The sequence below is a fragment of the Euprymna scolopes genome, chromosome 6 (genome assembly GCF_053919585.1).
Source record: "Euprymna scolopes isolate OS-2025 chromosome 6, ASM5391958v1, whole genome shotgun sequence".
Classification (NCBI taxonomy): Eukaryota; Metazoa; Mollusca; class Cephalopoda; order Sepiida; family Sepiolidae; genus Euprymna; species Euprymna scolopes.
Genome location: NC_136487.1, coordinates 16,597,602 through 16,625,220, shown reverse-complemented (window position 1 = coordinate 16,625,220; position 27,619 = coordinate 16,597,602). Strand labels below are relative to the sequence as shown.

The 27,619-nt window shown below is 30.9% G+C and overlaps 1 protein-coding gene across 3 annotated transcripts in view; it reads right to left on the bottom strand.

Annotated features, from left to right (window-relative positions):
- Nucleotides 1-1,381: 1,381 nt before the first annotated feature.
- Nucleotides 1,382-27,619, bottom strand: part of LOC145277536 (maestro heat-like repeat-containing protein family member 1) — a 216,739-nt gene continuing 190,501 nt past the window's right edge. For all 3 annotated transcript variants that reach the window (XM_080128991.1, XM_080128993.1, XM_080128992.1), the window contains one exon: nucleotides 1,382-4,703. In XM_080128991.1, coding sequence (XP_079985117.1) covers nucleotides 4,621-4,703 — 83 coding nt within the window. In that variant the 3' untranslated portion in view covers nucleotides 1,382-4,620. The remainder of the gene's footprint in view (nucleotides 4,704-27,619) is intronic.

The window sequence follows — 27,619 nt, the reverse complement described above, 5'->3', positions numbered from 1 at the left end:
TTTTGAAATCAGTTTTTTTTTGTTTTGTTTTTTTAAATCAAATTTTTTTTTTTTCTCATATTGAGTATTTTACCAATTTTTATTTCAGATTTAATAACTCGTTCCATCATTAAAAACAATTTATAAAACCATCATTAAAAACAATTTATAAAACCACCAACGTTTTAAAAATCAACAAGAAGCACAAGTCGAGACAAAACTATAAATAATTAAACAAAAACTTAATCGAACATCATCGAGAAATAAGTACAGGAGTGTCAAATCTAGTTTGGATTTTCAAAGCGAAAACTTAGTTATAAAAGACACCTATAATTATGTTCGTACACCTGTACACATCGTTAAGCAACGTTTAGTCTGGACAGTTCTAAATGGGTGACCAAATTATCAAATATCATTACGAAATAAGCACAGGAGTGTCAAAATAATTTGACCAAACCAAAGTGAAAACTTTTGCTGTCATCTTGGTTGTTATTATGTTCATAACATTTCGGCTGTTGTACTCTCTGATCTTCTCCAGTCCTTCAGTTTGTAATTGGTAACCTTTTGAAAATATTTAAACTGAGCCCTTTAAATAAATGATACTAACTACAACTAAAAGCACTTTAAGAAGATCGATATGTACAACTGCTGAAATGTGAGCATAACAACTATAACAAGGACCACAGTGTGAGACACGTAAATAATGCCAATAAGAAGAATAGCTTATTTCAAATATCATTGAGAAAAGATGTTGGTCTCTCTGTTATCGACACATGATATTGAAACAATTAAATTGAAATCCTACAATTACAACAAATTATTAATAACAAAAACTCTCAACTAAATTTTATGGATCTCTTGCAGATCATTCCACCCCAGACTAGCTGTCACAAGTGGATTATTATTTTGACTTGATGTCATTTATTATATACTAGCAAAACTACTCGGTGTTACCTGGGGCAAAAGTGTAGCATATTTCTAGTAAAACTTCTATCCTTTCATCTATCTTTTTCTCTTTCACCCGTTTTCCCCAAACACCCAGCCCATTCCTCTCTTGCTGCACATACACACACATAAACATAGCCCAACTTTCCTTCATATAACAGATTCCTCAGGGAATTAATTAGTATTTTATTTCCAAATTAGTACATAATATTGAAAAACTGCACTATCACTGACGGAACCCAGCCCAGTTGACCCTCAGAGAATGAACAATTTAAAAAAAATATTTTTTTTTTTTTAACTATTATTCATCCAGGGTAATGCTGATCAAGAATATGCAAATTTTGTGATTGTTTTGCTGTTTTTACTTTTAGTTGAACATACAAACACACATACACACAGACAGCTGCCCCTTGTATAATAGATTAGCTGTGTGCTTCATTTTGGTCTGTTTTTATGATTTTATGACTTATTAATCTTCTCCGGTTTATTTATTAATTTATAATGCCAATTGCAAACAATTCATTTAACTGTTACTTTACTCATAAGTGGCTCATACATTTCTCTAATTGTATCATTGCTTTAGTGACTATAATAATAGATCAAAACAAATTTTAACGTGATTCCATTGTCTGCATTGATAACTAAATATTAGTATTGGGATGATTAATCAGAATCATACAAAATCGGAACTTTTTAAGGTATCGGAATTAGAAAAAAAAAAAAAAAGAACGATTCTTTTAATTGTTTCTTATTTAAAATTTTTTGGTTCGATTTGTTTAAAGCTTAGTTTTTCATTGCTGGTATTACTGATAAAATGATAAATATTTATTGATTTTAAAATACCAGTAAAACTAAAATATATAGATCATCTCCCCTCCCACCAAATGTATTTTGATTAGTTTGCAAAAATATCTGAATGCATTTCATGGTAGCCTGAAAATTTAAAAAAACAAAAAAAACTATATAGCTAAATATTTAGAGATTTTTAAAGAATTGTAGTTGAGAATTTAAAACAGAATCCGTAATTGTTTTGGAATCGGTAAAAATATGCACTGAGAACAATTATCTCTAATTATATATAGTTAGGTATGTGAATATATTTATATATTTCTATGTATAACATTCACTCTTAAACTAATTGATTGATCATTATGTATTTTTGTATACATCTACTAGGTGTAAGAATGAATAATGTGGGCTATATTTAGTTTTAGTTTTATGTTAAGGAGGCAAAAAATAGGCAGAAACTCTTTGGGAAAATTCACGTAACTCCAATTTTTGTAAAAGTTCAATAATGTGTATTTGACACTAAGTAATAAAGATTCCACAATTATCAGTTTCTTTGGAATATCTCAAAGGATTTTTAATAGGACATAATATGGGTAAAACCTTTCATTTGAAAATTTGAAATATTTTAGATTTGCATTGGATTTGACCCATGATCATTAGACACCAATTAAGCAAGATTCGCTGAAGTTCTTTTGAAACCTCCTTAAGTTTTAGAAATTTTTATAGTATCAAATTCATGTAATATGTTTTCATCAAAATGGGAATGGGGATTCTAGAAATAAGGTTTAGTAGCAAACTATCTTGATTTAAATTTTTTTACACTGGTGTAAGACTGCTTTGGGGATGAATTTTATACATCCTGGATCACATATTTATAAAATGAAAAAGGATTCTTCATATTTATTTAGCCCTTTCCCGCTAAAATTTTTTTAATACAAAAAATACATTTTTTAATCATGAAAGCCACATGTGACGGAAGTTATTGTGCAACTGACGCATGAACAATAAGAAAACCCTCATTCACTTGTTGAACCATGCATAGATCTGTAATTTGAAGACCGATTTGGCTGACAATCCATAAGAGTAAGAAATATTGTTTATTTTTAAAGGCAACTTGAAAGTACAATTTGCCAGTAAATCAGTAAAGATTATAGTTCAGTGATGGATTCTATGTGTATTAAATCTGTACAAATCTGCAGACTCGATCCTCAAATCCTCTTGTCTACTCACAGTGTGGAAATTGGCAGACTATAAATTGAAGAAATTGGCAGACTATAAATTGAAGAAAGATAATGACAAGTTTTAATTGAGAAGACTAAATAGATTCAAATATGAAAAAATAAATAATTAAATAAATAAATAGTTTTTTTATTTAAATTCAAATAACCAATTCTGATTGTCATTTGGGATGCAAAAGAAAAGCAAACCAGTTCTTTGAAAAATTGAATCACATAAAAAAAAAAAAATGGTAGGATAGACTCAATATCATCAAAATAAAAAATAAGATGTGACAGCTCTGTAAAAAAAAAAGGTTTGTGTCAGTTTGTTTGCTTCCCAATGAGGGAAAAAGTTAGGCACAAGGCCATATTCTAAGGTGAGGAAATTCCAGTTATCCCCCAAAAAAGGGCAATGTGGATTGAGACAAAAATAAAAATTGCCTAAATCTAGAAGGAATTCTTCTCTTCTAACAGAGGACAGACAGATACTACACTTTGATCCTTAAATGTTTTTCCTTTCTGTTATTCTTAATTATTAAAAATATATATATATATATATATATGACAATTAAGCTACACAGAGGCTTCCACATTTCATCCCCATCGGGAATCGTCAAATTAAATATATTTCCATAACTTACTAAATAGCTCTTCTCATGTATTGAGTACTCTTGAAGTAAATATTGAAAATCGGTACATAAAATATTATATCTTCTTATAAAATTTTATGTGGATACATGAAATGAAATAAAATAATTATTTTCCAGCGCAAACCATTTTGACACCCCTGATTTAATAAGCTGGAGGGAAAATAAATTCTATTTTGCTTAATTTAGTTATTTGAATAATAATTTTTAAAAATTAAAAAAAAAAAAAAAAAAAAACAATTGGTGTTTATTTAGGTTTGCAATTATTTATAAAAACAAAAATAAAGAAAAACTTTTATGATGTACCTATTTGTCTTGACATTAAGATATCATATTCCAAAAAATTACAAAAATCGATCAAGTAGTTTTTTTATTTAAGAAAATCTAATTTTTCGATTTTTAGCGATTAAGTATTTTTAGCATTGATTGCTCTTAAAGCGGTTGTTAAGGGGAGGTAACCAGGGATGAATTTCGAATTCAATCAAATATGACAACTGGTTTCTGTCACATCGAGCAAGTCATAACATTTGCTTTTCTAAAATTAAAAAAAACTACTTGATCAAATTACGTGATTTTTGGAATATGCCATCTTCGTTCTGTGACAAGTACGTACATTATAAAGACTTTTCTGCATTTTCTTTATTTAAAATTTTCATTATAAGTGCAAATCTGAATAAACACAAAATCATTAAGAGGTTTATATCACAATACTCTCACATAGAACGCTTAATAATGATTGGCTTAAATTTTCTAGCATAAGAAATTAGAGATCTTTCGAATTTACAAAGACGATTGAGCTTGTGCTTCTCTGAATAGAAACCGATAAAAAACACCAAAAACTTTGGGCAGTCAGTCTAGTTGGAAGTAACAAAACTGAACAAGAAACAAAATGTTGAGATATTCTAAAATCTGGTTTCTAAATGTTCAACTTGTAGCAACGTGTAAACTTGTGTTCAAAATGGCTACAGCTGTAATGATTTTTACATCTCTTTCGCTTCACCAGGTGGCGCTATTGTTACCAATATCATCTTTCGTGGTCATCTTCAGTAATTATACAACAGACTCATTGCTTCAGCTGCTTTGCCCCGTACATGGGGGGACGGGTCCTTTAACAGGTCAATCAAAGCTGAAATGATAAAATAATAGCATAAAAACATAGAATGGACAAGGTTTACATGTTGAAATAAAAATAAGTTTACATCATTAACATCAATGGTAGAGTTAAATAGTTCATGCCCGTTATTGCAGGTCACTAAAATTATATAAAAAAAAGTATTTAGAACCAGAATATGAATTTGGCTGAGTATTGGTACAAAGGCTACAGGTTTTTTTTTAAACAAGAATCTCCCCCCACCCCAACTGCATATTTGTCAATTAATTACTTTACTGTATTGAAAACTTTTTTAATACACAATCCTTTCATTTTCTTGAAGATTTTGCCAACCTTTCCATGGTTAGCAAAGGAAGCGCTACATCGCCGCAGATCTAATCAGACCAGTGATTTGCAGTAATTCTTCGTTGGATGCTTTGCATACTTTCAGAACTTGTTCTGATGACATAACCAATCCAACTCTGCTGCTAGACAAAGAGAAATGCTGTATGAGCAACTCCGAAATGGCCACAAGAATGAACAGGCTCTCTTAAATGATAGCGTTAACAGGTATCAGGGACCGGGGGTGGGGGCAACTAGATTTAGGATACTCAAAACCGAATCTTACAGCTGAGCTGTTCATAAGATTCCTACCTTAACAACTTACCAATGCAGACTTGTTCAAAAAAATATTCAGTTCGTGAGTCCATTTGAAGAAATCACCAAAGAAATAAGTCACAGAACATCAACCATATAAATTTAGCTCTGAGGTTATTTCTGTCAAAAACTGTCCTATCTAATTCTAGTATTTCTGGCTTTAGTGTAATCTTCTTACTATTGTTGAATAATTCAGGTTATTAATTGAAACAAGATTTTCATCCTATCTAAACGATTGCATATGTCTACTTTCCTAAACCCATGATTCAAATATTAATTTTAAAAGATTAACATAAAATCATATTTAGAATTGGATCCTACATCTACTCTTCACTGATGCAGAATCAGCAGGATACCCTGCTGAGGATGAAGAAGCAAAAACAAGTGCAATTTACAACATGGCAACTTTAAAACCAACTGACGAAATAAAAAAAAGAAAAAACAGTAAAAATGTCACAAAAGATGTTTTCATCACTCCTAGTATAAGAAGACAATAGGAAGTAAAAGTACAATTATTTCTAATTCAATTTCGGTTTTCATTTTCGAGGTGTGAAAAGTGAACATTGCATAATTTATAATAGCAAAATTGCACTGATGGCCAATTTTTAAAGTATCATCAAATAAAACTGAATTAAATGACAGTAAATATAATTCTACACATAATGATTATCATGCCTATTTTTAAAAAACAATTTCAGCTACAACTTAATTAAAAAAAAAAAATGGTGATATGTTCAAATTTTGTGGTGAAAATAAAGTACTAAATTTCATAAACATATACTAATTTCAAAATCACACATCACAAAAACTGTTAAAATATACAGATCTGGAATATTGCATGCTTAATCAATACATATTGTAGAATTCTATACCCAAATGTCAGCTTTTTTTACACCATGTAGTTCTTAAATAGTATCTTCAAGAAAACGTAATAATTTATGCGGTTGTTTTCACTTTGTTTGCCATGGCGATGTAATTAGGTAAACGTACATGTTCAACATCAATTTAATTTTAATAAAATAGAAAGTTGTATGTTATCAATGATAGTTTTTTTTATACAATTGGTATTTCTTTGCGATTCTGTTGAGTTCTTTGCTTAACACTGATCACATTTGTCAATTTGAGGGGGTTCCCTTAACTCCTTCCTCAGTCAAACACATACAAAGAAAAAAAACTTCAGTTGTCCTTCTTCAATACTTGCGGCACAAATCACTTTTGTATTATTTATTAAATTGTTAGGTGAAAGTACAAACTAGTTAGAAAAACACCCTCTCCTCCACATGTTAAGAAATCGGTTTTCAAAAAGTTCTCTGCATAAGTACTATTGTTGTTTATTGTTTTTAACATCATTATTTTATTTATTGGCTTTGTTCAAGTTAACGCTGTGATTGTTTACAAATGATTTATTTCTGGTTTACGTTGAATGCCCAGAAGAAGTCCCTTGTTTATTAGTTTTTAAATAAGGAAACAAATTTGGCTGTTTTTTTAGAATAACAGAATATTTTTTTAACTGGTAAACATTAATCAGAAACGACTTTTTCGTGGTATATATGTGAAGTAGAATAATTCGCACAAACCAAAATTTTTTAATAAGAGATTCGTTCAGTTTTTTCATACGAGAATTTGGGATGCTATAAAATTCCTACTGTACCAACTTACCAATACCTGTTTAAAAATTCCCCAGTTATTGAGTCCATTTGAAGAATCACCAAAGAAGCAAGTCACAGAACTTCAATCATATCGATGATAATACCTAAAATTTTAGCTTTGAGATTATTTATTTCAAAAGCTGTCCATTCTAATTCTGATATTCCTTACCTCTGTTGAACAATTCAATGAATTAATGGAAACATGATTTTCATTCTGTCTAAATGATAAAAACTTTTGTGTCTACTTTTCTAGATCCAAGGTTAAAATTTAAATTTCAAAAGAATGACATGGAAAACACTTGAACCTTACATCTTCTACATCTTCTACTGATGAAGCAGAATCAGCAGGATACACTTCTTCAAGCTCTGCTGAGAGTGAAGAAGATCACAGTAAAAGTAAAACTATATTTTTTTCAAGCCTGTTTGATGAATTGGATTTGAATAAACCTACAGTAACAAAAAAAAAATAAGAGCAGGTAGAAGCTGAGTTAAACCTGGAGACTGCAACTACAATCAAAATACAAGAATCACAATCTAAATTCAAAAAGTGCACAAAAGAACTTTTTTTTCTTTTTTTTTTTTTACACAGTGATCACCACTTATCAAGGCCCGGAAGCCACTCAAGGATAAGGGTTATTGCAAGTACATTACGTTAGTGTGGAGATTTGATGAAGTGTTTACTTCAGAGGGCGGTTCATTAAGAATTTGTTAACATTGGACTTGAAGACATCCAAGTTGTAGTCCGGTGGGAAACAGGCAGACGGAACAGAGTTCCACAGGTGTGCAGTTCTAAGAAAGAAGCTTTGTTCATGGAATCCACGTTTTGATTTAGGCACAGATAAAGAGTGGCGGAAATTTTTCACAGTGGATTCGGCTAGACAGGTGTTTTTCGTAAAAGATTGGCGAGGGGGGACCAGAGATTGGAGTTCAGACGAGCACCTGCTATGGAAATAACGATAAAACAAGGATAGGCTCGCAACGTCTCTTCTGTGGGAGAGAGGTTGCAGGGTAGAGAAAAGGGCATCCCCCACTAAGCCACAAAGTCTATTTTGTACTCTGTCAAGGCAGGATAGGCTGTTTTTAGCAGCTCCTGCCCAGATATGGCAACAGTATTCCATCCTTGGACGTACTTGGCTTTTATATAGATAGAGAATAGACCATTATGTAGCTTTACTATTACTAGCAAGAGGTGATGATCCATTTCAGTGGAAGAAGACACAGGAGACTTTGCCAATGCTGAGTAAACTGGCTTCAAAATATTTTCAACTTTAAATGCTGAGGTAACTATGAGAGCAGAGGAGGCAGGCAGCAAGAATAGAAAAGGAAATAGAGCAGCAGCAGCAGCAGCAGCAGCAGCAGCAGCAGCAGGTGCTGAACTTCAACTTCACATGTTACACTTCTTCATGTATATAAGTCAAACTCAGGAAAGAAAGATTCCCAAGTTCAACAAGATACATCTGAAAAAGATCGGAGGTTACATCAACCAAAACGTTGCGAAAATAACACTCAAGATGAGAACAATAGTCTGAAGAATCCAAATGATTCAAATAATCAATTCTCATCTAAAAAATTTGAAAACATAAACGAATTAGACTTTTCATTTTAAAAACTTGATTTTAATGTTATCATAAATCATTGATTATATACACACACACATATATATATATATATATATATATATATATATATATTATAATATAAAGCTGAATGTGTGTGTATGTGTGTGTGTGTGTGTCTGGTCGCGAATAGGTACCTATATGGTTGACTATTTTAAAAAACTGATTACATATAATGATAGAAGATGTATCGAGACACAGGAATGGCCATGTTTAATCTGGCAGAACGGTGGTTCATTAAAATTGTGGGGTCTGCGTTCGTGCCTGGTCCACAAAGTATGGAAATAAAAAATGTAAAAATTAAAAAAAAACGTTTACAAGTGTTTTTGATATAGATGTACATAATAATACTTTGATAAGTATGTTTTAACTTAAATACGGATGGTATAATAAAATTGTGGGGGTCTGCGTTCACGCCTGGCCTCCATAGAATGGAAATAGGTACAAACTTTAATAAAGACTTTTCATATTTATCTGATAATTATGTTTCAGTTTGAAGAAATATGGTATAATAAAATCATGACCTCTATAGAATGGAAATATGTCACAAAGTTTAACAAGGTTTTTTAATATAGATCAACAGAATATTGTGATAAGTGTTTCAGTGTGAACAGGTATGGTATAATAAATTATGGGGTTTATCTATTTTATTTTTACTTTCATCATATTTTGCTTCGGTTTTAATACCCCCAAATTCAACCCAAATTTACAACCCTTCCTTTTCATAACCTATCATACTTTCATAAATCCGAGTCCATTTTCTGTAGGCTTTTTTGAACCCAATCAACGACGAGTACTTTTGCTAGTATATATATATGTGTGTGTGTGTGTCTGTATATTTGTCTATATGCTTGCATGCAGATATGTGTGCAAGTATGCATCAATATGTGTGCATGTGTGAGTGCATCTATACCTACTAATATATATGGTGGGGAAGTATATGCATGTGTATGTGCATCTATATTGAACACTTGTCATTTATTTAGCTATATTTCTTATATACATATAGAAATCAATAAAGAAAGAAAATGACGATATAAGACTATATACTAATATATATAGTTTTATTCATTTATTCAAACTTCCTTCTCCCCAAAATGTGAGGTAATGTACATTAATTATATTCTCATCCCAGCTTTGATATTCTAATTAAATTGCAAAATTTCCGCTACCAACCGCAACACGTTTCCTTGAATCACCACTTAAACCAGACAGAGATTGTATTTCTCACAGAGGAACTTTTATTTATTGTATTTTCAAAAAATATTTTAATACTGCTTTGCATTTAACAAGGGTCTAAAAACTTTGCAAAACATCTCCACTCTTCGGACTTCAAGAACTTTCTCCTACTGTATATTTTCTCTGTTGTATTTTCATTTTATTTCTTTTTTTTCCCTTTTTTTCTCTTGGCCCTTTATATCTTTATATTCTTGTACTTATTCTTTTATATACAATATATACTCCTATATTTAATAACTCTGTATTTCTTATACCTTTATTATTTATTATTATTATTATTATTATTATTATTATCATTATTATTATTATTATCATTATTATTATACTCTATAATTCTTATCTTCTTAAATCTATTTATCCCACAATCGTTTGTATCGTTATCCTCTTATTCTACCATCTGTTTATCCTATATCTTATTCACTTAAAAAATCTTTCTATATTGTATCCTTTCACATTTATTATCTTACTATTATTCCTAATAATTTATATTTCTTTTAAGTACTGTTTTAATTTCAGGTACCCCTTCTTAAATATACCGACATAGCATAACCCCCTATTTCATGTAAACCCTTTCTATAGCTATAATCCATTAATACATATGATTAAATAAGCATCTTCTTTCAATTAACTTACTCTGTATCCTCCCCGAGAGATTAATAACACATATTGTCCACATATATTAAATCCACCATGACAGATATGCTATATACCTACCTGCATTATATAATAAAAAATATACTCCTTCTATATCACAGAGATCAATTTAAATCCCCCAAACAGTATCAATATTTTGTTTTGCTCCTAATGTAACTATCGCTAGACAGCAGATCCTTATGTTACCTAGCATCTTCTTTTTTTCTGATGAGAAGCATTAGGCTTGGAAATACCATGGTATAAAGAGTTCTCACTTACCCTAACCCTCTAATTTATGTATACCCTAATTGAATAAATGAATAAATCTATATATATTAGTATATAGTTTTATATCGTCAGTTTCTTTCTTTATTGGTTTCTATATAAGCTCCAAAACAATTTGTTGAGCTTTGCATTATCCTGATAAGTCTCCTCTTAAAGAATCGATTTTATTCTTTTCCTTGAACTCCCCAATATATATATATATATATATGATTACTTCATTTAATCACATAAATTAATATACAAAAGTATAAATTTATGTGTAAACTTTAAGTATTTACTTTGACAGTGCTCAATACATAGGTAGAGCTAGGTAGTAAGTTAGAAAATATATATGGCAATTAAGCTACACAGAATATTCCACGTTTCATCTCGAGTTTCGCCCTCATTTAGGCTCATCAGTCAGACATATCTGCACCCGAGATTTGAAACCCAAGACTCCTGCATGCGAGGCAAGCACTCTACCAACTGAGTTCAAAATCCCTACTTGTGATACATCGGCTCGGGGTTCAGCTGATTGGATGACCACGCCCCTTGTCGAGATGAAGTAGGTCTATTCCACAGCTTGATTTCATCGCGGTTTGCTTGATCTGTGTTAGTTAATAGAATTTCTTGTGTGCGGGGCGTTTGCTCAGTTGGTAGAGTGCTTGCCTCGCATGCAGAAGGCTCAGGTTTCAAATCCCGGGTGTGGATACGTCTGATTGATGAGCCCAAATGAGGGTGAAACTCGAGTCTTAGACTTCTGGTTCATTGGCTGGCATGGCTCTTGTGTGTTGCGGCGTTCTTTTGGCTGTGGAAATAATTATATATGTGTGTGTTTGTGTGTGTGTTGGGGGAGTATATGCATGTGTATGTGCTTACATGGGTGTGGACTTATATATCTAATGGTTGCATTTTAAGAACAAATCTTCACCTCCAACTTCCCTCAACACCTACCTCTCACTATCTGATATGTCTGTGAGGCCGTGACTGTAACAGGAACTGATAAATACAAATTATATATTAATACTAAAAATGAAACAGACATTATTTGAAGATACCCTTTGCAGTAACATAATTTAAAATAAACAGATAATATTTTTCATTTTTTACAGTTTCAGATGCAGATTTCAATACATCATTACTATCATCCAGGTGGCTTCTTTTCACACACAAATCTTTCCTGTCAGATATATATATATATATATATATATACAGACACAAAGCTCGTTCCAAAAGTAAAGCCTCCAAATCTTGAAAAGCTACAAAGATGGGAGTAGTACCATCAAAACAAGCAATCTTTTTTTATTCAAGAATTTATTTTTCTTCATAGTCACCATTGTTCTCAATGCACTTTTGCCACATCTCTGCTTCTGATGCATGTCTATGACAGGGGTTGTTTTCTCACTTCATCAATAATTGCAACCGAGAGATGAAACTTTCAGGTCACGAATGCATAAGTTCAGTCAGCGTTTTAATTTGCAATCGCCTCTGATCCATTTGTACAGAATAAAAAAAAATAGGAGGCATTACTTTTGGAATGCCCCTCATGTGTGTGTGTGTGTGTGTGTGTGTGTGTGTGTATATATATATATATATATATATATATATATATATACTAGCAAAAAATACCCACCTTTCAAGTAATAATTAATGAAGTTGTAGTCTTCTTTACCAAAAACAAAATAATTTTCTTTTCATATTTTGGTAATTTGGAGAAAAACAACAAAAGGATGATTATCATGGTGTCATTTGATATATTCCAAAGTTCCAGAAATTTACTGTGCATGAACATAGTTTAATTTTATTAACTACAGCAAAAAAAGCAAAAAAGTTATTTTACATGAACATTTCAATATTCCATGTCCAGAAATCTGATTTTGTACAAGCATAAAAATAAAAATGAAGTTCCATTAAATTCTACTTATATAAGGAAATGAATAAACGAAAAAGTGGGATGTCAATTGGTTAGATAAAACAATTCAGTAATTCGAAATAGTTACTTTGTGCTTTTTATTATTAAAAGCAGAAAAATGTAATGAAGAATAAAAAAGATATAAGAATCTGTTTTTAAATTGTAATTTAGAAAAATGAGAGAAGGGTTTTTTAAAAAAAATTCTTCCAAAGTAATCTGAGTTTTTGCTATGTATAAATGTACGCATGCGTAAATGTAACCGGAAGTTATCATTTAAATTTCAAAATAAACCAAGTTATTTTGATTTTAAAATTATAAATACTCTCGGATAACAAGGTCAGGTCATATAATTTTAAATAATATTCTAAGTTTCGGGTATATAAATTATGAATATGAAAACCCCATTATAGTAAAAAGAAAACAAGAATGAATAAATAACTATTTCATTTGTTTTAATGAGATTTATAGCTTTAGGATTGTATGGCTCTACATTAAAAACCCTTTTATAGAACGTTGCTAAAAGGATCACCATATTAAATATACTATGTAATCAAACATCACCTGAAACAGAATTGTAAAAAGCAAAACGGTTCACCTTTTTATTAAAAGATAAATTTGTGTCTCTGAATTTTTTTAGATGAGGATTGATAATTTGGATTATTTGAATTATTCAGACTTCTGTTCTCATCTTGAGTGTTATTCTCACAACGTTTCGGCCGATGGAATCTCTAACCTTCTTTGGGTGTATTATGTAAAACTTTAGAATCTTTCTGTCGAACTTAGGAATCTTCATATCATTTTCTTATTTCTCTCCATCCAACACATACCCTCAATCCTCACTAGCCAGGTTTCACGTAAATCATCATGCTGTGTAGACACACCTGATAGAATATTTACTTTATAGACAGTGGTAATGAATAACACCTAAGATGAGCACAGTAGTTCGAATAATTGCTTTAAGATTTGCTTAAAAATTTGTAAAATGCATGTGATTCTGCAGTTTATTTAATTCGAAACACAAGTAGTGCCGAGTTGTTAAGTTAAAATGGCAATACGATGGCCGACATGAGACTGTAATCTTCATAATCTGCATAATCGCTCAAAACTAGAAAATAAAGCAAAATACTGATAAAATCCCACCCAATAACTGCCACCATGATATTTATTGGGTGGGTTACTATCAGTATTTTGTGTGATTTTCGAGTTTTGAGCGATTATTAAGACTCTCCAGATGACTGTCTCACATCGGCCATCTGGTTGTTCTAACTTAGCACTACTTGTGTTTTGAATTAAATAAACGCTTTAAAATAAGTTAAACTAAATACTTATCCAGGTATATAGAAAAGTAATTTATCTTGCCTTTGGTAACATTTGTTATATATTTGTTTCTGGCCATTTTTTTTCGGTTTGTTGTCTATAGTAAAACATGCTCGTTTTTTTCTTTGGTTTACTTGTAAACTGTTAAATGTTACAATATAGTAAACATGTTATGTCAGCTATTCTTATCAATAATTAATATACTAGTGTACACCTTCCATCAAAAATATCAAAAAAAAAAAATAAATAAATAAAATAATGCTCCACCAGTGTTTGTACTAGTTGGAATGTGACAGTTGCTTCTGTTGTCTACAGATTATTTCATGGTTGTTTCCCCACTGCAATGCTTAAATACCAGCCTGTACTGTGACTGAACAGACCAAATCTGGGACAATATACACTTACATTAGACCCGCTACGTAATCACACCATTGTTTGCTCAGAGATGTACTGACGATCTCTTTGCATTATGTTCTGCAGTCCTGAACGTGCTGCCTCAGAATTATGTGAATGAACATGTATCACTGTCACATTTTCGGGGTTCTCTATTGTCTAACTATCGTGATATTTTTAAGTTTTATGCATTCTTTGAATTTCAAACTGATGAATAAAGGCCACAATTCTGAAAAAAAATGTTGATTGCGATAGAATAATTATTGTGTTGGGGTAAAAAATGACATTTAAAACAGGTTGATAAGCTGTGAAACAGACAAACATAACCTGACTAAATATAAAGTAATTTCTGGCTTGAATTAAAGTTTAAATGCAAAAGTCAAATACTATGGTTCTTTTGTACTTCTAAATCAGTTAAAACATTCATTTATACATTATATATAAGTGTGGGTTGGTTATAATCATTACTAACTAAAAAAATTTGACTGAAATAATAAATGAAATTGATTGTCTCCTTCCACTCCCTGTTTTTAATTAGTGAAAATGTGAGACATCATTGTTGCCAATATTTGTCAGACAATAGATAGAATATGTGAAAGACACTCTAATCTTTGTGACTAATTATAGATATCTCTGAAAAATACAGATGTTGCTGAAATATGGTTCTTGGTAGAGTCTTCTATGTATTTGTTCCAATTCATGTACATGTTAAGCTAAAAAGTTTCCATCCCTTTATATTGTAGCGAAATTTGAAAATTGAAATATTGAATTTCAAGTGAAACCAATGGTATCTACTGAAGTGTCATGTCGCAGTAATGAAAATATCGCAACATTACAAAAGATAAGATAGAAAATTAATTATTAAAGAAAATAGTTTTAAAAGAAAGCAATTTTAGCTTACATAACTGAAGGGTGTGCATATTATAAAACGGGGAGGTAATTCATTTTTGAAAACTGTCAAAAACTTTAAATTAATTAAAACTATGAGTTATTTCCCTTGTTTGAATCAAACGTGACAAAACAAACATGGCAAAATCATTTTTTAGTTGAATTATGGAAATGCGTGTTTTATGTAATATTTCAGAAATATTTAACTAATTGTGACATAAAAATTAGATAGATAACATTGCTTTTGTTGAAATTGACAAAAAGAGTAAGTCGTTATCGTTTTTTTTAATGAAATATCAATTTTTCGATTGTCAGATTTCAGTACAATACCATAGAAGAGCCAAGGTTTCAATGATGAACTTTCAGATAGGATGCTACTAGCCCTTTCAATCAGTGGTTGAGAAGGTTTCTTATAATTTTTATAGGAAAGGAGCTTTGTCTTAGTAGCATTAAAGATTACAATCCATAGAAAAGATAGATAATTATTAAAGAAAATAGTTTTCAAAGAAATTAGCAATTTTAGCTTACATAACTGAAGGGTGCACATACTATAAAACAAGGGAGGTAATTCATTTTTGAAAACTGTCAAAAACTTTAGGTTAATTAAAACTGAGTTATTTCCCTTGTTTATGTCACATGTGACAAAACAAACATGGCGAAATTTTTTCGTTGAATTATGGAAATACGTGTTTTATGTAATATTTCAGAAATATTTAACTAATTGTGACATGAAAATTAGATAGATAACATTGCTTATTGTTGAAATTGACAAAAAGCGTAAGCTGTTATCGTTTTTTTAACGACAACTCAATTTTTTGACTGTTGGATTTCAGTACAATACCAAAGAAGAACCAAAGTTTCAGATAGGATGCTACTAGCCAAGGCAATCGATTGTTGAAAAGTTTTCTTATAATTTTTATAGGAAAGGAGCTTTGTCTTAGTAGCATTAAAGATTACCATCCATTTACAAACTAGAGCATTCATTTATCGTATCTATATATCTATAAAAGTGAGAATGTGTGTGTGAGGACACTTCTTAGCCCATATACTCAACAAATTTTTAATCTACATACTTGGAATTTAGTGTATAAAATATTCAGACATGCGGAAAACATTTTAATCGGTTTTCACCCAGAAAAAAGGGCTGCTGAGGAGTCCAAATTGAAAAATTGGTGTGCATGCGCAGTCGTGAAAGATGACAGCTTCCTTATGTTAAGTATAAGTTTGGTTGAAAACACTTTTTAAAGACCATGTCAAGCTGGCATAATGGTTATCATACTTGACTCACTGTCTTTAGGTTTTGTTTTGATCTCAGCTTGAGTATTTTTTTTTTTTTTTACTTACAAGAGGTGAACTGTTTAAAACTCGCATGCACGTATCATTTTCTTTCCGTTTTTTATACTTCATTCTTTTTTTAAAGGAATTTGTTACGTTTAATGCCTACGGTATTTCTGTTTATAATAAATAAGAATTCTGTATTAATTAAGATACAATGTTTATGCATATTTTACAACTGGGCAATGCCAGGCGGTCTGCTAGTATATATATATATATATATATATATATATATATATATATATATATATATATAAATAAATATGGGTTTGTTATAAGGACTACTTACAAAAAAAAAAATTGAATGAATAATAGACAAAATTGATTGTATCTTTCAACTTTACATTTTCATAGTAAATGAAAACCGATACATCAGTGTTGCGAATATACATCAGAGAGTAGATGTAATATTTAAAAGATATTCTAATTTTTGTGACTAATTATAGACATCTTTGAAAAATACAGATGTTGCTGATATATGGTTATCATTTTGGTTCAGGGGTACTAATAAGCTAATTTCTCACAAAAATATATTTACATTTTTGTAATTCCATGAAGAAATATATTTCATTAAAAAAATAAAACCGGTTTTGCAATATACTCAATAGGATGTCTTGCAAAATGTCAACATGTTTAATTATCTGTATTTTTTATATACACATTACCATGGGACTGCTTCCTAGCAGATTACAACACGGTTGCCTTCAAATACAATATTAATAAATTCTGGTCATAAACTGTTCCCATAAGTAATCAAACATTGTTCAATACACTTGTCGTTTTCAATCCTCTCATAATATTCTTCGTTTAACTGATAATCCACCCATCTACTTAACTTTTATCCTCGAGCGGCTTTTGGCCTTCATTCATTAATAAAAAAAAATCTTCCTATTCTACTTCACTTTAAGATGACGTTTTGTATTTTGATATTTTTTAGGAAAATTACATTTCAAGAGTTACCATTAAGACATGGTCTAAGTCTTTAATTTGATCGTTTCAATACATACACACACCTCCTCACTGTGGCTAACCCACATTAGTTTTTACGAGGAATAGTGCACCTTCTCCAAGTGATGTTACCGCAAGTAATAGCACGAAGCTAGATACTCCACCCAGCTAGATAAATTCTTGTCCTAGAATCCAGTAAGACCAAAAGACCAAAACAAAAGATATACTACAACATATGAAAATGGTTAATTGGGGAGAGGAAAATTATGTTCTCAATTTTTTTCTAACTCGGTGTTTGATGGAACATTTGAATATCTATGAATCTCACGTGTTCGACTAAAGTAAAATAAAACAAACAATTGAATGACGAGTTGTAAGAGACGAAGAAACGAGGTGTGGGGGGGGGGGGGGGAATAAATCGTAGTTGGATCAAATACGTTTCTCACAAATAAAGCAAACAATTTTTTTATACAAAGAAAAAAGATATAATAGAACGTATTTTTCTTGCTCAAAATCAAGCAAAATCAAATTGATACATGCAAAGAGGCAGGGATTAAGCACAACTCAGTTACTATGGCAACAAGCAGTACAATTAGTCAAGGGAAAATTTGAGTGATAAAAGTGATAAAAAAGATAAATAATTAAAACAAAAATGTGAAATTGTTAAACAAAAAAGAAAAAAAAATGTAGAAATACAATTCTTAAATACAATTTGCTTGATATTTCGAAATATACAAAAGATTTCGCATAAAATATGTTGTTACAAGTGAGTGCCCAAGAAGAGCACTGCGCCACTCATCATCCTGAAATAAAAAAGTAAATGAAAACAAGAAGGAATAATATCTATTTTAGTCTGCCAGAGTATTTCAATGTGATCATATTTCATTATAATTTTTCTATTTAATGAATCACTACCTATTAAGGCCAAAAGCTAGTTGAGAATAATGGTTCATGAGATGGATAAATTATCAGTTGAATGATGAATTGAAAATATGCATTAACATTGAAACGTTTGACAAAATGATAACAGATTTTGCATTATGTTGACGTAAAAAGCGATTTAAATCATCAATTTGAGTAAACTATTTGGCCTAATGAGAACTATGATTAAACAATGATTGCATTTGTGTAATCACTCAACATTTTCTGCATATATACATACATATATATATATATATATATATATATATATATATATATATATATATATATATATATATAAAAGAAAGTGACACAACATTTCATATATATATATATATATATATATATATATATGGTATGAAAATTTATTTATGTCAGTTAAGCTACCGAGAAGTGTTTGCGTTTCATCCCATAAGGAATCATCAGGCTACTTATGTGGACCTCTCTGTGTAGCTTAATTGCTATAAATATATTGTCATAACTTACTACCTATCTCATGTATTAAGCACTGTTGAAGTAAATACAGAAAATCGATACATAAAATATATCTCCTTATAAAATATTATGTGTGTACATGAAATCACACAGACACACAGACACACACATATATATATATATATATATATATATATATATATATATATATATATATATATATATAAAAAACACTTTCTGCCTTTGAAGTTTTGTTCTCCCAACTTAGACATAATGTTCCGAATTCCCCGGAAAGAATTTCTGAGATGAAATCTATTTTAGTTGCCTTAGCTCACCGATACAGTAACACACCTGTCGATCATAGCGACTTTGTCTGGAACATAACGCAATTTAAAACTATGAAAGCGTTAAAGTCCAATGACAATATTTATATGTGCAAACCAGACAAAGGTGCAGGAGTGGTGATTTTAGACAAATCGGACTACTTGCATTATTTAAAAAGAAAGTTTTTTGCAAGGACGTCTATGACAGGATTAGACCCTCTGGTTCACAACGTCCTAGAATGTATGGTCTCCTCAAAATACACAAGCAAGGTGTTCCATTGAGACCTATTTTATCAATGGTTGGTTCGCCTCAGTGGCTTTGGAAATTCTGCAACCTGTGCGCAAGTTATATATCACGCATTGTATCCCTGATTCTTTTCAGTTTGTTGATTATGTACGTGGGTTGGATTCTAATGCAGAGACGTCTTTTATGTGCTCATTTGATGTCTCTAGTCTCTTTACCAACATACCGTTGGATGAGACTATATGTACCGACACGCTTTACGATGGTCGCCTGACTGCTCCACGTTTTTCTAAAGAGATTCTTATTGAACTCATTTTAATGTGCACAAAATCTGTGGTTTAGTTTTTGTGATATTATGTACTGTCAGGTTGACAGGGTTTCAATAGGGAGTCCGTTGGCCCCAACTTTAGCGGATATTTTCGTCGGGTACAATGAATCCGTTTTATTTAATTTATAACAAAACCCACTGCATATTTCAGATATGTTGACGACACTTTTGCTGTTTTTCCATCGCAAAGTGAAGCGTCGATATTTTTTGATAGGTTGAATTCTTTGCATGGAGCTCTAAAGTTCACCATGGAAAGTGAGAAGGACAATTCGCTTTCCTTCTTGGATGTTCTTGTCAAACGTTCAAGGGGGGGGGGCTTTCTCACTACAATTTAAAGAAAGCCGACATTAACTGGCTTATATGTGAACTGGTTGTCTTTTGTACCAAAACCCCGTAAGGTCGGCTTAATTAATACTTTGGTACATAGAGCCCTGATGATTTGTTCACCTAACAGATTGGATGCCGAACTCGATAAGATCAGGGAAATATTCATCAATAATGGTTATCCTGTTGACCTTATTGATGACTGTATTTTCAAAAAGGTTGCGGATTTTAAATCTCCTAAAATGTTTGGACCTTTTAAATTCCCGGTTAATCTAAAATTACCATGGATTGGGGAAAAGGGTAACAGACTTTCCAAACAGATTCACAGAAGTATTTATGACTGCTTTTATTCTGTGTCCTTGCATTTGGTATATATGAGACCTGCATTTCCTTCTTTTCGCAAGGATAGTTTGCCTTATGCCAGTGCGATGCTGGTTATGTTGGGCGAACATCCTTGCATCTTTTGACTCGTATAAACCAGCATGTTCCATCGAAGATCAGACAAGGGAAGATGGGGTCTGGTAGTCTCCCTCCTTCTGCAGCCTTGGACTCTGCTACTGGCCAGCATTTGGTTGACAACCAGTGCTGTGCCGATAGATATAAAATTGAATGGTTCGAGGTGCTACATAGAGCGGACTCCAGAAATCATTTAAAGATTTTGGAGTCTGTCTCTATTGCGGTGCGGAAACCTTCTTTGTGCCGGCAGAAAGAAACATCTAACACATTGTTTCTCTTTGGGGAACTGTGAATATTTTCTCCCGTTTTTTTTTTTTCTCCTCATTGTGCCATTATTGTAATCGTTTTTTAAACGTTAATAAACTTTATTTTAGTGTCCCCGTAATTTTTGGCACATTCAATAATTCCCCATCAGAACTCTTTACTTTTGGCATAGTATTTTTACGCTATCGATTTTCTCCTGATGAGATGATAGCTGAAAGAGCTCTCGAGAGACTTCCACCCATTATATTTAAAATATATATATATATATATATAAAATGAAAATTATGGAAATAATATCCTTACGTGATGGAGAGAAGAAAAAAGAACAAACCAAATTATATGTTCATCAACGTTTTGGCTTTATTTCAAGGATTTTTTGGAATGATTAATTGGAAGAAAATAAAATACTGGTACAACATTTGAAAATATACTTGTGTTTGTAACGTGATATGTTTAAATCTCTAACGGTTATATGACATTAAAAACTATCGTTCACTCCATTCCACAACGTTATACATACTTTGGATGCTAACGACTTTTTTCGTTCTGAAATAGAATACAGACATCCATTTCAAATTACAAACAGAAGTATATTTTCAAATACTGTACTGGTATTTTATTTTCTTCAAAATCATTCATCCTGAGAAATCTTGAAATAAAGACGAAACATTAATAAACATATAATTTGGTTTATTCCTTTTTCTTCTCTCCATATATGAAAAGTTTAAGTATTGCACATTACAATTGACAATATTTATTTTTTGAACAAGGAATACAAATTAAAGTGGATTATTTCCTTATTCCATTGAGTTTCAAAGAATGGCTTTTCTTCTGAAAAGGGCCATTCCTTGAAAGTCCATGGAATAAGATGTAAATTGTAATTTGCAATACTTGAACTTTTTTCATATAACTATGCTCTATCTTGAATATTGAGATTTTTTTATCTGGATAGGATTTTTCTACAAATATTAATAATAATATATCAAATTTTTACAAAATTTTTAAATTGTAAAATTTATATTCCAAACACACACACACACACACACACACACATATAAATGATAAAAGTCTATATTCCAAATTTCAAGATATTGACCATCTTACCGCTTAATTAAGTACACTGACATGCACAATTCTTGACAGTACCTGTTTCGTAGTGCAGAATTATTCACATTATTATGTAAATTCTTGAATTTATTCCGTTCTTTAAAGATGGTATTAATAATGAAAAAATAATTGCAACTTTCTAATATCATGCCCATGTGCTTTTATTTTATTTTAAAATTGATAAGTGCTTTTTCTTCTGACACGTTAAGGGTGAAATGAATTCAAAAATTGACATAATTACATAAATGATTTTGCGCTACGAAATGGGTGCTGTCAAGAATTGTGCATGTCAGCGTACTTAAAGAAATAAACGGTAAGATGGTCAACATCTTGAAATTTGGAATGTAGACTTTTTCATTTATTTGTTATGTAATCTGTAATTACATCAAGCTTCATAAATTAAAGGATTGATATAAATAAAAGATGAAATATAATTAAATAAACATATTTCCACATAAACATATATATATATATATATATATATATATATATATTTTTATATTTTGTGAACAGAAAGTTGTTAGTTGAGACAGATCATTGGTACCGTCGGTTTCAAGCCCGATAATAAGGCCCGTTTAAGGTATCCTTATCAAGCTCTCTTCAGCCAATATTCGTCTATCTTATAACCGGAAGTGTGAAGTATATATACCTCGCGAATTCACGTTTAAATCTCGTTTTGTTAAATCCCCCCCTTTTTTATCGGATGATGTAATACCTAATTTTAAACTTTGAATTATTTAAATTTAAGATCTAATTTTAAAAAAAATTTCCTTATATAAATCGATTTTAATTTGAACTCAAATTAATTTTAAAATCTATTTTCTTATGTATAAAAACTTTAAAATCTGTATTGGTATCGGTTAAAAACTTAAAAATTTTTATACATAAGAAAAGAGATTATAAAATTAATTTGGATTCAAATTAAAATCGATTTATATAAGGAAATTTTTTTCGAAATTAGATCTTAAATTTAAATAATTCAAAGTTTAAAATTAGGTATTACATCATCCGATAAAAAAAAGGGGGGGGGAATTAACAAAACGAGATTTAAACGTGAATTCGCGAGGTATATATACTTCAAACTTCCGGTTATAAGATAGACGAATATTGGCTGAAGAGAGCTTGATAAGGATACCTTAAACGGGCCTTATTATCGGGCTTGAAACCGACGGTACCAATGATCTGTCTCAACTAACAACTTTCTGTTCACAAAATATAAATACGCTCTTACAATTTGGATTTTCCTTTTAATTGAGCACTCTGCTGGAATTCTTTTTCCAAAAAAAACTAATCATATATATATATATATATATATATATATATATATATATATAATTATTTACTATAATAATTATTAAATACCTACAGACACAAGTGTTTCATCCTTTCAGGAATAATCAGTGCAGGGTGTCACGATTAACACCAGTCGATAGATTTGAACCCGGCGACAGAAGCCATCCCTGGCTTCATTAGCAATGATCTAGTCCATTCAGCTACCGTTAAGCACAAGATCTATTATATATATATATATATATATATATATATATATATATATATATATATATATATATATATATATATATATATATACTCTGCAATGTATGTGTACATTGTTAATTGTTGCTGTGAATAATACGGTGGACATCTGCATGCTATGTGTGCAGCTTTCTGTGCAGCTTTCTGTGCATCTGTAGCAAGAGTGAATTAGTCAATTAAACATGCATTTTACAGAGGGGAGTGGGAGTTAGTATTTGCATGCAGTGATTTTTGTCATTTACTTTACCTTTGGGAATAAGTGTCGAGATTGGGAAACAAAGTTAGAAGAGAGAGAGAGAGAGAGAGAGAGAGAGAGAGAGAGAGAGAGAGAGAGAGAGAGAGAGAGAGATTGGTAAACAATTAACGAGTGGAAAATGGAAGGAGATAGAAGGGAGGATGGAAAGGAAAAGTAGAGAGAAAGGAGGGGGAGACAGAAGGACGAGAGAGAAGAGGAAAGAGAGAAGAGGAAGATTAGTAAATAATCAAAGAGTAAAGAGAGCGAGAGTGAGTGAGAAAAGAATGGTAAAAATGGAAAGAGGGGGAGAGAGTAGGAGAGAAAGAGTGAGGGGTTTTTAACGAGAGAAGAGGAGGAAAGAGAGAGAAGGAAATAATCAAAGAGAGTGATAAAGCAGAGGAAGAGGGTGCAGAGGGGGAAAAGGATGGAGAGAGAGAGAGAAAGAGAGAGAGAGAGATTTCATGTGACACTTATTCTCAAAAGGTTAAAAGTAAACACACTTACCACGGTTGAAGTTTCCTGAATTTTATGAGGTTAAAAAAAATTAGAAGTTAGAATTTTTTTTTCTTTAAGAAATATTAAAGTCTTTAAAAAAAAATTATTAAATATTAGATTATAATTTCTTAGCAATTATAAGTCTCTAGAAAAAAAACAAAACAAAAAACACAAAAACAAAAAATAATTTTCATGCTCCAAATTTTAAGTTTAATCACCTAAAACCATCAAGACTTATTTTTATAAAGAAAATCATATTTAAGCTATTAATGGGCATTCGTAGGCATTACAACACATTTTGCAAGTGTGAATTATTGCTAAGTTATGTCCCTTTCTTTCTTGAGATTGTTTTCAAAGTGGCGGGCGAAATAGTTGTTCCTAGGTTAATAAAATTGGATTTTCTTATTTAAAAACAAAACTACTTAATCAATTTATGATTTTTGGAATATGATATTTTTGAATGTTTTCTTCTTTAATCTTCTTTTTGTTTTATTAAACGTTATAAGAAAACATATCCAAAAAAGAATATTACTGAAAAAGTTGGCTTTGATTTATCAACTTTGATTTATAAGAAAACTGGTAAAGGTTACATAAATATTAATCGGCAGAAAGCGGAACTCAAAAAAGAGAGAAAAATATTAAATAACTTTTTAAAAGTAAATGATTACATATGGATCAAATCGATGGTGACCCCCGTGGTCTATGTAACATATTTATTAAGATACATATAGGTGTATATTTTTTTTAATTTAAGTTGACACATCGATTCCTGTTAGATCACCAAAATTAAGAAACATTGAGCCTGGCTAGTACTAAAATGGGTACCGATTTGGAAATTTGCTATATGTGCTTTCTGCTTATCTCAGGATTGTTTCTAGTTATTCTCAACTTCTGCTTACTACTGGCATCAGGCGGTGCCAATTCCGGAGAATTGTGGTTAGGGATTGCGCAATTCTTGCTTCACTATACTCACAGCCACCCTTACAAGAGGTATCCATTATTTTGAGATTGAGCAGAGGCTTTTTCATTCTAAACTGTAAGAACATCTGGAATATTTATAGGATTTCCATGTTAATTATTAAAAAAAAAGTCTGTGAGATGGTGTCTCTAGTTTATTTTTTATTCAGCAACTCATGCAAACAGGTTTTATATATATATATATATATATATATATATATATATATATATAAAGCTGAATGTGTGTGTGTGGTCACGAATAGGCTCCTACATGGTTGACTATTTTAAAAAACTGATTACATATAATGATAGAAGATGTATCGAGGATCAGGAATGGGTATGTTTGATCTGGCAGAACGGTGGTTCATAAAAATTGTGGGGTCGGCGTTCGCGCCTGGCCCCCAAAGTATGGAAATAAAAAATGAAAAAAACAAACGTTTACAAGGGGTTTTGATATAGATGTACATAATACTTTGAGAAGTATGTTTCAACTTAAATAGGTATGGTATAATAAAATTGTGGGGTCTGCGTTCACGCCTGTACTCCATTGAAATATGGCACAAACTTTAACAAAGACTTTTCATATCTATTTGCGTAAGTATACTCTGATAATTATGTTTCAGTTTGAAGAAATATGGTATAATAAAATTATTGGGTGTTCCTTCGCGCCTGACCTCCATAGAATGTAAATATGTCACAAAGTTTAACAAGGTTTTTTAAAAGGGGTGAGGGTCCACAATAACACCTTAACTTTAATTTTAATTTACGTTAGCTTTTATTTATTTTTTTGAGTTGAATTATATTGTGTCAAATAAATTCACCTCATAAATTCACGTTCTTATTAAAGTGAAAGCCAAAAAAATGTCGGAACTTTGGACAATTCTCGACACAAATTTTGCATAACTCTGTTTTTTTCCTTCTCCACTTGCACATGGTACTCTTTCGAAAATAGATAAATAATAAAAAATAAGAACGTTACTTGTTATCGTGTCAAAAGAAGGAAAAAATCCTGCTTACGTGTCTTTTTAAAACCATTTGCATAACCTTTTTATTTTTATTTATATATCTGTTTAAGCTTTTTTTGTCAGTGTACTAGAAGGAATTCAGTTGATTACAACCCTTTCTGCATGTTCTTTACATTACAATAGTACAACCCTGAATCCGACGGTTCAATACTGTAAAGCTGAAATTAAGCTGTTCTGCTTGAAAAGGGCGCCATTTTCTTCTTATTCATATCGATTCTTTGCTTTAAAAAACTAAAGTAATTACGTGTTTACTTTTTAATATCCCATTTTGCTGTTTCGGATTATTTTACTAAAGTAAGTAAAACTTCATTATTTTTCAAAACTGTTTTTGTTTCTTTGTTTTTTGATATTTCGTCAATATTATTTAGTAAGAGTGTTTAGCAGAAAAGCCAACAAACGACTACCCGAAAAAATAAATATACAAGAAATAAATGTTACCATAGTCAATAAAAGTTCAGTTCATGTCTTTTTTGTTTTGAAATAGTTTTTAATGCTCTTTACTTGAAATAATTTCAGCGAACTGAAATTAAAACAAAATTTGAGGCGATAACTACTTAAATGAATTTTTAAGTAACTACACATGCCATAATCGAATATTCCTCAAGCACAAAATAATGGAAAACATTAAAATATGTTTATAAATATTCCTTACGTTGACGGAACTCTCTTAAATTGTTAACACAGAATGCTCAGGTGCCCTTCCTTCAAATTGAAACCGGGGCTCTCCATTTCAAAGTCGCTGCCATTTTAATTTTCTTTTAAACCGGTTCGTGAATTTAAAAAAAAAATTTTTTTTACAAACTACTTAAAAATACAAACCAATGAACTTTTTTTTACCATAAAAGTAACTTTTATTGACTATGGTAACATTTATTTCTTGTATATTTATATTATTATATATATAACGTTTTCTCTTTGTAAGGAAACATCATTTTGTTGGTTACTCTTGGCTACGAATGGAAATAAAGTTGATATAAAAAAATATATTCTTGCGAAAATTATCTTTACTTTCATCATATTTTGCTTAGGGTAAAATTTTTGAGTATCAAAACCTATTTCTTTACAACCCCCTCCTTTTCATAACCTATCATACTTTCATCAATCACAGTCCATTTTCTGTTTTTGAACCCAGTCAACGACGGGTGCTTCTGCTAGTCTATAATATAAAGCTGAACGTCTGTGTGTGTGTGTCTGCTCACGAATAGGCTCCTATATGGATGACTCTTATAGAAAACTGATTACATATAATGATAGAAGATGTATCGAGACACAGGAATGGGTATGTTTGATCTGGCATAATGATGATTCATTAAAATTGTGGGGTCTGCGTATGCGCCTGGTCCACAAAGTATGGAAATAAAAAATTAAAAAAAGAAAAACGTTTACAAGTGTTTTTGATATAGATGTACATAATAATGCTTTGAGAAGTATGTTTTAACTTAAACAGGGAT